Source organism: Gigantopelta aegis, chromosome 2 (assembly GCF_016097555.1).
Source record: "Gigantopelta aegis isolate Gae_Host chromosome 2, Gae_host_genome, whole genome shotgun sequence".
In the NCBI taxonomy this organism is placed as follows: Eukaryota; Metazoa; Mollusca; class Gastropoda; order Neomphalida; family Peltospiridae; genus Gigantopelta; species Gigantopelta aegis.
The window spans coordinates 16,535,813-16,548,075 of record NC_054700.1 but is presented as its reverse complement, the minus strand read 5'-3'; the positions used below and the strand labels follow the sequence as shown (position 1 = coordinate 16,548,075).

The 12,263-nt window shown below is 38.1% G+C and overlaps 1 protein-coding gene across 1 annotated transcript in view; it reads right to left on the bottom strand.

Annotated features, from left to right (window-relative positions):
- Positions 1-5,824, bottom strand: part of LOC121387420 (acetylcholine receptor subunit alpha-type acr-16-like) — a 30,824-nt gene extending 25,000 nt beyond the window's left edge. Inside the window, exon 1 of the mRNA XM_041518533.1 lies at positions 5,648-5,824. Within this exon, the coding sequence (XP_041374467.1) occupies positions 5,648-5,824 (177 nt within the window). The remainder of the gene's footprint in view (positions 1-5,647) is intronic.
- Positions 5,825-12,263: the final 6,439 nt, after the last annotated feature.

Sequence of the window (12,263 nt, the reverse complement as noted above, 5' to 3'; positions counted from 1 at the left end):
CTTTGTGTCTAATTCCTAATGTGTTTTTATATGTTTTCGCTTTTATGTTTACCATACTAGTGCATCGATACTTCATTTAGTCTTGTGATCTGTCGGAGAACTCCTGTCTTCCCATTAATTTTACCATAAGCTTTAAGCTTTTTATATTGTGTAATCCGTTATCCGGTATCCGTGATCAAGACCATATCTCAAATAGGCATGCAAATGCACTTTCAGACTGTAATGTTTATTGCTGTGACGTAAATGATTGAACGATAATTAATCAAAGTTCTGCCTATATTAATACTCATATTATTATCATGTGTTTAAATTTGGGGACATAGATGCTGGTATGGTCAAAGCCATGTGAGAAGCTATAGGATTTCTTGCTATTTTCTAAGGTACTAAGATAAAAGATAGTGTCTAAAATCTGAAGAACAAAACCATTATTCATCATCGAAACTATATCTTTGTATAGTGCCTCGTCAATAGGACAAGATATCCTTTTCACCAACAGAATGAGAACAGCCACTCCCAGACTACTTTATTGAATAAAAGCTAGCACCTGGCAGAGCTCATTAAAATAAATAAAGCTGTGGTATCATGCTCTCTTGAACCATTGTTAAAACAGTGATAATATCAGGTGTTCGTGAAAGGTGAGCATATCCTGCCCCACCAGTGGCATCCGCCATTAGTACTGCCACCACAGCTACCAAGTCCGTCACTTCATCTTAAGCGATGTGCATTACCAATGAGATGACTTGGTATGCACAAGTTCAACATTTGGAATAGCATCAGGCATCATTTTGGTCAGTGATGCGTCGTATGTAGTAGATGTAGCATGCAATGACTACCATAACACCTTTTGAATGCCATTTTGAGTCCATAGAGGGACATCATAACCCTGATAAAACAGTTTCTGTGCCAGGACGATATGGCGTTGTTTGAAATCTGCATGCATTGATCTGGTGATGTGTAGACACCAAAAGCTTGAGCAGTAGGTATGTTGCTCAACATAACGGGACAATCGACTATTGGAAAACTGAAGTCATCCCTCTTGTCATACAGCTTATTTTGGAGACCAGTATCGCTTTGAATCTCTATGCTTAGCTCGAGGTAGGAAACTGGTTTCGTACCTTCGTACGTTTCTTGTATTTCTAACTCTTGTGGGTAAAGCAATGGAAGGTCCACTGTAATTATTTGATCACCAATATAGCTGAATGTAAAGTTAAAAGTTTTAGCCAGATTCCTTTGTTTTGATTTTACCAGCCTAGTTAGAAATCCAGGGGCCTAATTCACAAAGGTCTCCTAGGCTCTGCTAGACAACAAATCATCCTCGTTGTAAGTCTTTTAGAATTGCACTACGATATCGCAAAGTTGTGAGAGTTTAGTGAATTAAGCCCCTGATTCATATGCATAGAGAAACAAATCGGCGAGTAGTGGAGCATAGTTGGTGCCCATGGAGATTGCTATTTACTGTCTATATATCCTATCCCCAAATTTAACATATCAAATCTTGTCAATGAGGAAGTCCAGTATATCACATATGTCTGCCTCAGTATATTCACTCTTGGTCTTCAGGAATTGTCCAGATCCGTGGAAGATAGTTAAGCGTTTAAATCTTCGTTCACAGTTCTTTGTACCAAATGCCCCGTTTATTAAGGAATGGAATTTTTCTGACGCTTGTCCTGGGGGATTGCTGTGTATAATGTTGAAATATTTAGGCAATACCTAGAAAGTCCATCCTTGATAGTGGTCAGGATGACGGTCAGTCTTTAAGACAAGGATTTGGTAGTGCATTGGCTCACACATAATCATTTTGTTTGGGGGGGGGGGGGGGGGGGCATATTTCTTCTTCAGATAACATAGTGGCCTTATATGTACTACAACTGAAATTATCGACTCATGTTCGTTTATGAGGTAATTATTGAAAAAGAAATCATCCAAAATTTCCATAGACCACATGTTACTTTCTGGCACCTACCAACCGTAAACTCAAGGATACGTGTTTACTTGTGAAAACGGTTTTAGTCCACAATATCCAAATCCATTAGTGCTAGTTTGCCTTTTGTATGACGAAGATACAATATGTTATTTGTATTCCAAACACTAAACTGGTGAACACGATAAGCTCAGCCACATTTGGCGTAATTCAAATCAAAGAAGTATCACCTTCAGCTAACATTAACTTCAAGATTGACTTCCAGACGAAATATGATATTAAACGTGTAAGAGTCAATACGAACGATATGAATTGTGATTTTTCTTTTCTTCCAGGGTCACTACTTAATAAACCAACTACAGGTGTATATATATATATATATATATATATATATATATATATATATATATATATATATATATATATATATATAAAAAATATATATATATATCGATCGTCGTTGGCCACGTGGTCTCGATGATTCATGGTCATAAGACAAATACATGAAGATATGGATCTAGCAACTGAGGTCTAGACATGTTAAGTATTAATGAATTTCATTGACGTCACATGTGAATTTCATTGACGTCAATTTCACGTTTTAACAATAGGAGATAATTAGAGAGGCGGCATGTTTACTCCGTGTCCTGTTTACATTTGAATTCACGTGGTACTGAGTATTACATCGGTTTATATTCATGCGTATATCCAGAAAGCTAAGTTCGTTGTCCAAGAGAGACATTAATAGGTTTCTGCGGGGTTGAAACATCGCCCCAACACACATACTTAGTTTACGCTTAAAGATTGTAAATGAATTTATCTTGATCTTTTATTTCTCTATAGCTGCACGTTTGCACGTACGCAGAAACTATTTGCATAGCAAGGGCTCACAACATTGTTTTCGAGACTGAACGTATGCAATAGCATTTTTGTTCGATAATAAAGCAATGCTCGCTGTTTTCGACATTATATATATATATATATATATATATATATATATATATATATATATATATATATATATATATATATATATATATATATATATATATTAATTCTATCATTAGCAATGGTTCTGAAATTTGGGACATTCATTCGGCTTATGGCGTTAAAAACATTAATTTTTGTAAAATATGAAGGACTTGCACCCCAGTACAGGGTCCGGTCTAGTTTAAGTGGACAGGTCATTAATATAATATCCGAGTGTATATTGAGAATACCACATGGATGGCCGTATGTCTTATGCTTGTTTTGATTTATCCGGGTCTGGACAGATATCAAAACGTTTGCCAATAACAGTGTGCTTGAACCGCAACTCGCCATAAACAGGAATATTTTTGCTGTTGTTTTGAAATAAGGACCATCATGGTAATTAACAAATATCTTATAGTTTATGTTGATGTTAAGCCAATTATGGAAACGAAACCCATCGATCGCAGTAGCGTTACGGTTTAGCCATATACCGTACTGATGGTGTGTACTTCGTTCAAATCCCTGTACAGACACCCAGCCACGACTCATGCGGAGAGGTGGGTGTAAGATCACTTCATTTCTCCCTCTACCACTTCCCCCATCTCCTCCCTCTCTCTCTCCCTAACACCCTCTCCCTAACACCCTCTCTCTCTCTCTCTCTCTCTCTCTCTCTCATAAACGCGCACACACACACACGCACGCACGCACACACACAGACCCACACACACACACACACACACACACACACACACACTGCTAACTGCAAGCCTCTGTCCTGGGCCTCATTTTATAAAGCCATCTTAGCGCTAAAATCACCTCAAGTGCATACAATAAGGTAGTAATGCACTTAAGGTAATCTTAGCGCTAAGATCGCTTATTAAAAAAGGGCCCTATACATCTTACAAAACCCACTAAACACATTAAAAACGTCTAACCCTAAACCCCTTGTCCTTGGTCATACACACCAACAATCTGACGTGTAGTGTGTGTGTGTGTGTGTGTGTGTGTGGTTGTGTTGTGTATGCGTGTGTGTTTGTGTTTGTGTGTGTATGTGTGTGTGCATGTGTGTGTATGTATGTGTGTTTGCGTATGTGTGTGTGTGTGTGTGTGTGTATGTGTGTGTGTGTGTGTCTTTGTGTGTTTGTATGTCTGTCTTTGTGTGTGTGTCTTTGTTTGTTTGTGTGTGTGTATATGTGTGTGTATGTGTGTGTGTGTATGTGTGTGTGTGTATGTGTGTCTTTGTTTGTGTGTGTCTGTGTCTGTCTGTGTGTGTGTTTGTTTGTGTGTGTGTGTGTATCTTTGTTTGTTTGTGTGTGTGTGTGTGTCTCTGTTTGTGTGTGCGTGTCTCTCTGTTTGTGTGTGCGTGTCTCTTTCTGTTTATGTGTGTGTTTGTGTGTGTCTCTGTGTGTGTCTCTCCTCTCTCTCTCTCTCTCTCTCTCTCTCTCTCTCTGTGTGTGTGTGTGTGTGGCTATCTCTGTGTGTGTGTGTGTGTGTGTGGCTATCTGTGTGTGTGTGTGTGTGTGGCTGTCTGTCTGTGTGTGTGTGTGTGTGGCTGTGTGTGTGTGTGTGTGTGTGTGGCTATCTGTGTGTGTGTGTGTGTGTGTGTGTGGCTATCTGTGTGTGTGTGTGTACCTGGGAAGTCGTGTCTGAGGAGAAGACCTCTATTAACGTGCCCATATCCAACTAAAGGTTAGAGTACGTCTATGTCGAGACCTGTGTCTGGCATGATCCAGGGATCTGACTCGAGACGGACAAATATTTACTTAATATGGACAATTTTAATATTGATATTTAACATTATTGTGTCTGAACGTTTCTTACACAACCGTTGGTGAGAACACCATGCAGAACCCTACATCACAGGGTGACAGAGGCCTTTCAGGAGGGCCTGGCATATGTGAATGTAAGGGACATCTTTGGGCTATATCTTCCCATCATCCCCAACCTCAGCTTACTAGTATAACTATGCTCTGCAGAAATTATGTAACATGGTTTCTTACACACCCGTTGGTGAGAACACCATGCGTTATTTTTGATAACACATGATTGTTTACACACGTACGTGTGTTAACAATTTCAAGACATACGACTAGCTGCTCCTAGGTGATGACCAGGTCACCAGTGTCATGCATCCAATGAAAAACAACACGGTGGAAATAGATTACACTATGACGTTTAGTTAACCTGACAATCATGTGTCTGTGACGCGTAAGTTAGCTACAAGTGCAACGGCTGTAAATACCTTTTAGTCGAACAAGATGTTAAAATTTGCTTGAAACCTGGTTTTTGGGTGATATGTAAGAAACAGAATAATAATACATTCGTGGCCGTTAGATACTATGTATCTCACAACTCGTCGTTTAAAAACGTATCGAGCCTCACTTTCGCTCGTCCCAGAAGCTAAATCCAGAAGAATGTATGTGGAGTAACTTTGACGTCCTTAATCATATTGAAACGTCATCGTATTGTTGACGTAACAGTTATGTTTCCGGCAACGTCTGTAATATTACAAATAAACATGTATTTCATCAAATATTATAGTAATACACATAAATAGAGAATACTACATAAGTGGCCGTTAGATATCATTTATCTCACAACGGGTTGTTTTAAAATGTATCTAACGAGCGAAATCGAGTTTGATACGTTTTTAAACAACTCTTTGTGAGATAAAATGGTATCTAACGGCTACTCATGTATTATTCTCTATTTAACTGAATATAAATATAATGAGGGAAATTCAGAAATGCTCACCACATCAATGATCTGCTGAAGGATGATGCCGAATGCGACATCTAGGGCGTCCGACTCGTTCTCCACGGGTCTCTCCATGGTGTTGTAGGTGCCGTTCTGAAACAGGTAGTTCAGTAGACGTCGCTCGTGGATTCCCTGCTCGCTCTCTGTGGGCGATAAACATTTATTACATTTCATTTTCATTTCAACTTACTTTCGCACTTATATCCAATTAACGTTCAAGCACGCTGTCCTGGGCACACACACCTCAGCTGTCTGGGTTGTCTGTTCAGGACAGTGGGTTAGTTGTTAGTTGGTTAGTGGTTAGTGAATGAATGAATGAATGAATGGATGAATGAATGAATGAATGAATGAATGAATGAATGAATGAATGAATGAATGAATGATTGAATGAATGAATGAATGTTTAACGACACCCCAGCACGAAAAATACATCAGCTATTGGATGTCAAACTATGGTAAATGCAAACAGTAAGTAGTGGTTAGTGCGAGAGAAGAGGGTGTAGTGGCCTTACACCTACCCACTGAGACCTTAAGAACTCGCTCTTGGTTGGAGCCGGTACCGGGCTACGAACTCTGTACCTACCAGCCTGTAGTCCGATGGCTTAACCACTGCGCCACCGAGGCCGGTTATTTATTAGAAGGTGGTGGGACGTAGCCCAGTGGTACAGCGCTAGCCTCATACGCGGTCGGTCTAGGATCGATCCCCGTCAGTGTGACCATTGGTCTATTTCTCGTTCCAGCCAGTGCACCACGACTGGTATATCAAAGGCCGTAGTATGTGCTATCCTGTCTGTGGGATGATGCATATAAAAGATGCCTTGCTATTAATGGACAATTAATAAACCAGTGTGCTCTAGTGGTGTAGCTAAACGAACCAAACTCTAACTTTATTATAAACATTTTAAACGGTGGCCAGTGTTTTATTCAAAAATGTTTCCGCATTGGTTGCCTTCTTTGTAAATAAAGGACTGGAAACAAAAGCGCCATCGGGACTGAGTGTAACTCACTGGGAGAGCGCTCGACTGACGTGTTAAAAGGTGTTTTTTTTGTTTTTTTTAATAGCTTTGAGCTTTTACAATTTATCAGCATAATACAATGTACAACAAAATAATAAATATATACAGGATATGTACAGGATTATGGTGGAGAGTGATTTAGTAAATAAAAAAATAATAATAATAATAATAATAATAATAATAATAATAATAATAATAATAATAATAATAATAAATAAATTAATTAATTAAGATTCTATTGATTTATATTATTTAATACATATAAGTCATTATTAAGTATACTGAGAGATACATGTACTATTGGTTTAATATACATTTAAACGAATAGTACTATATACTATACATAGAAGTAATGTTAATATTTCCGAGGTTATTAAATTCTTTGATAATAGCTAATAGCTAATAGCTGGGTAAGTTTGAAAGCGCTTGGACGTCTATGGTAATATGTTTTAATAAATTTCATTCTTAAATCAATATATCGTGGGCACTGGAGGATAGGAGGATAAAATGTGCGATAGGTCGCAGAATCAACCGGCCTTTAGCTAAAGTTTGTTTAGTTTAACGACACTACTAGAGCACACTGATTAATTAATCATTAGCAATGAGCTACCCAACACTATTTTGTAATTCTGACACGTTGTCTTCCGAGACTTCAATTAATAACAAGGGATCTTTTATATTCACCTTCCACAAACAGAACAGCACATACCACAGTCTTTGATATACTAATTGTGGGGCACTGGCTGGGACGGGAAAATGTAATGGCACCGCCGTTCCTACTCGTGCGGAATTTAGTTGAATCGGTCTAGCGTATGCTTGAGGTGTTTTAATCACAGGATAGAACCCCCATGGTGGACTCATTCTGTGATTTGTTTTCCTCGTGGTATGTGTTATCCTATCAGTAGGATACTGCATATAAAATATCACTCGCTAAAAAAAAAAAATGTAGCGGGCTTCCTCTGAAGACTACGATTAAAACTGGTTAAATGTTTGACATTCAATAATCGATATTTAATAAATCAACGTGCTCTAGTGTTGTCGTTATAAAACAGACTTTAACCTTTTCTACCGACTGATATTAACGAAAAACCCCAAATATTAATAGGCCTAGTCTATTCGATTCAGAATTGTTAAATGTTTGACATCCAACAGTCGATATTTAATAAATCAATGTGCTCTACTGGTGTCGTTAAACAACAACAACAACAAAAACCTTTAACCTTTTCTACCGATTGATATTAACGACAAAAAACGAATATTAATAGGTCTATTCGGAATACAAATGCACACAAGACAAGGCATAGTTAATCATTTATTTTAATAAGAACGCGATATATTTTCCATTCTCGTTTAGCTTGACAGTTCACCATGCTTTCTTCGTCTATCTGCCATCATGAAGAATTATTTTATGACAGGGGAACTCATATCACAGATAAATGTATTGGTGGACGACGGTGTTGATAAATGGTGCCGACACTGGAATTTGTCGATTAACTTCTTGTTGTCTTATATATTCATGATTGATTTAAAAACCAGGAACAAGCATTTTGTACAATTGTCGCTTAAATCATCTTTCTTACACACCCGTTGGTGAGAACACCATGCGTTATTTTTGATAACACATAGTTGTTTACACACGTACGTGTGTTAACAATTTCAAGACACACGACTGGCTGCTCCTAGGTGATGATCAGGTTACCAATACCATACGTCCACTAAAAAAAACCCCAGCACGGTGGAGATCGATTACACTGTGACGTATTAGTAATTTGGCAATCATGTGTCTGTGACGCGTAAGTCAGCTACAAGTGTAAAGGGTTGTAAATATCTGAGGATATGTAAGAAATAGGATAATACATTCGTGTCCGTTTGATACTATTTATCTCACAACTCGTTGTTTAAAAACGTATTAAACTCGCTTTCGCTCGTTAGATACATGTTATGTCAAACTAATTTATTTTAAACAAGTTATTTTAGTTTACTGTGAAGTAAGCATTCATCTCTGTGGGCGTTTTGAACCAATGCTACTAAATGAAATGTGCGCTGAGCTAATTTATTTGTGAAAACTAATTACAGTAAGTGTTCTCATGGGTTCTTAGTAATTTATATGATATGCCTAGTTTCCAATGTTAGGCATTACACGTAACACGTGATCTGTGGACAAAGACGCCGTAGCCACTGCGCCAAGACTGGTATATCAAAAGCCGTGATATGTGCTATCCTATATTTAAAATAGTGCATATAAAAGATCCCTTGCTACTGATGGCAAAACGTAGCGGGTTTCCTATCTAAAACTATATGTCAAAATTACCAAACTTTTAACATCAAATAGCCGATGAATAAGAAACCACTGTGCTCTAATGTGTCGTTATGTTATGTTATGTTATGCTATGCTATGCTATGCTATGCTATGCTATGCTATGCTATGCTATGCTATGCTATGCTATGCTATGCTATGCTATGCTATGCTATGCTATGCTATGCTATGCTATGCTATGCTATGCTATGCTATGTTATAGGGATTAACGTGCACATTCAGAGCAAGCTGTTTTAGCGCACGCCTGTTTTAGGAAATAAAATGAAATTTAACCTAATACAAATATAAGAACGACCAGAAACATATTTAATATACAGCCACTAATATTTTATGCAGAAACATATATTTGATATGTAATTACAATAGTTAAAAAGTCTCTGTTAGTCGATAAGATTTGACAAATTATAGGAAACTCAGGAATGTCCCTTTAATTATACAATCGTAAATATCTATTTTAATAATTTGATGATAAGAAATGCATTGATTCTTATGCACCATTGAAAAAAACAGAGATTAACATGGAATCTTAACTGATCTTTACTTAATAAATCTATGAACGTTTGGCTATTACTTCACGCAGGTTCCTTCAAGACAAGTATGTTTAGCTGAAATGTTCGAGGAAATCTCATGAAAGCATAATGTACACTGGAAGCAACCGGGTGAATACATAAATACATTTATTGCAATAATCACAGAGACATTAACAATATTAATATGACCAAGACGTCGGAAGATGCCAAAATCGGGGGTTGGGGCTGGGAACAAATATCAATTCGTTTTTGAACCTGGTGGTGCTACACATAGTCTGGCCACCTCAGCTTCGGAGTTTCGAAAGCAGTAACTCTCGCCCCAACCTCCATCCCCATCCTCCGTTTCGAACGCTTATAATATTAAATTAGGACTGGCTCGAGGCAAAAGAGCATAGAGAGGGTACATAAAAAATCCATTTAACCCTCGCGATGCTTCTACCACTTATATTATATACTTACACATGTTATTGTTAAATAAAAGGGGCGGGATGTAGCCCAGTGGTAAAGCGTTCGCTTGATGCGCGGTCGGTCTAGGATCGATACCCGTCGGTGGACCTATTGGGCTATTTCTCCATCCAGCCAGTGCTCCACAACTGGTGTAACAAAGACCGTGGTATGTACTATCCTGTCTGCATATAAAATATCCCTTGCTGCTAATCGAAAAGAGTAGCCCATAAAGTGGCGACAGCGGGTTTCCTCTCTCAATATCTGTGTGGTCCTTAACCATATGTCCGACGCTATATAACCGTAAATAAAATGTGTTGAGTGCGTCGTTAAATAAAACATTTCCTTCCTTCCATTTCCTTCCTGGAATAATATACGAGTGCTTTGAATATAATTATGGTTAGCATGTTTCGGAGTTTTCAGAAGGACAACATAGTTACGATTATTTTTTTAACGAGAGACCAAACTTAGGCGCTCATATCGATGCAGATAGAGGGTTCTTAAAGTGTGCATCCCTCCCTGTAATATCGAAGGCCAGCCCCCCATTGTTAACTGGTAACTGATAACACTACTATTTCATTAAAGGGGCATACCCTAGTTTTTAAACACTAAAGCATATATTTTACTATCAGAACAGTTTTTGATAACTAAAATCATAATTTATACATTCAATGTGTTTTTGGTCATCCTGGTGTTTTTAATTTCACAAACTGCATTTCTCATATTTTTAAAAACGCACGTGCGTCTGAGAAGTAACAGTTATGGAGCCGAGTTTTAGTCTATTTTTAGAGGGTATTTCACCATTTCAAAGCCAGAGACTCACGTTTCACTAAATTGTAACTTTACCCAAATGTGTTACAGGTTTGTAGATTAACTAAACTTAGTGTGCATTTTCATTGGCTGAAACTAGGGTCTGTGCCTTTAATGACGCAGACCCTAGTTTTAACCTATAAAAAATTGATACTAAGTTTAGTTAATTTACAAACCTGTAACACATTTGGATAAAGTTACAATAGATTGAAAGAAGAGTCTGTGACGTTAAAACAGGAAATATCCTTAAAAACAGACTAGAACTCGAATCAATAAACCGCTACCTCTCAGACGCACGTGCGTTTAAAAAAAGAAAAGAAAAAAAAGAGCCATTTTTTTAAACTACAAACACCAAGATGACCAGAAACATTTCGGTTCTACGATGATGGATAATCTAAAGAATAAAACATAAGTAATGTTTGATATTAGTGATCATAAACGGCTCTAACAGTGAAAAATATGCTGTAGTGTGCTTAAAAACTAGGGTCTATCCCTTTAATAAATATTTTAAAGATATGTTAAGCCCCGGTCACACTGTCAAGGATAAGGACGCCGGGTTAGCCACGGATACGATCCGGCATCATCCGTGACAATCCGTTATGGTCCGTAGAGGTCCGTAGCTGTCCGTATTAAATCCCTGATCAATCGTAGTAGTACTTGTATGTCCGTGAAAATTTTGAACATGTCCAAAAATTCATGACGGATCGAACAACCGTAGTACATCCTTAATGATCCGTAGAAGTACGTAATGATCCGTTCTATTCCATAATAAACCGTACTTAAACCGTACTTATCCGCTCTTAATCGTAGCCCCGGTCACACTGGCAAGGATCAGGAAGCCGGGTTAGCTACGGATACGATCCGGCATCATCCGTGACAATCCGTTGTGGTCTGTACTAAACTGTTCCGATCCTTGGCGATCCGTAACGACCCGTAGCGCTCTCTGTTGTCAACTAACTCCTATCCTTAATAATCCTTGGTTTATTCGTCGAAAACCGTAGTTAAACCGTGGTGCATCCGTAATGGACCACTATCCGGGGTCATCCGTGAGGTTTTCATCCGTCGTGGATCCGTCCAGACGATCCTTGACAGTGTGACCGGGGCGTTACAAAGAGATATAATAAATATACTGACCTGTCTTGGTGATATCAGTATTACTGAAACAGCAGTTCATATTTGATATAGCTTCGCCTTCTTTCATATAGTACAATGCACACCAATCAATTTAATAAGCTTCCTTGTACACATTAAACATGCCCATACACATCAAATAGCGATATCGTTCAAATATTTAAGAATTTAAGCTAAATCCAGAACAACGTAACTTAGTGAGATGGCTTAAGGACAAAAAATGGAAGAATAGTTACACGGCGGACAAAAGTGCCATTTTTTTCGCCAAACTACCACATGGATACAAGGATTGAAAAAATCTGGTAACGGGAACAGGTCCCTATGACGTCATAATGAAGTGTTTAGTTCTTAGACATCTGGAATGT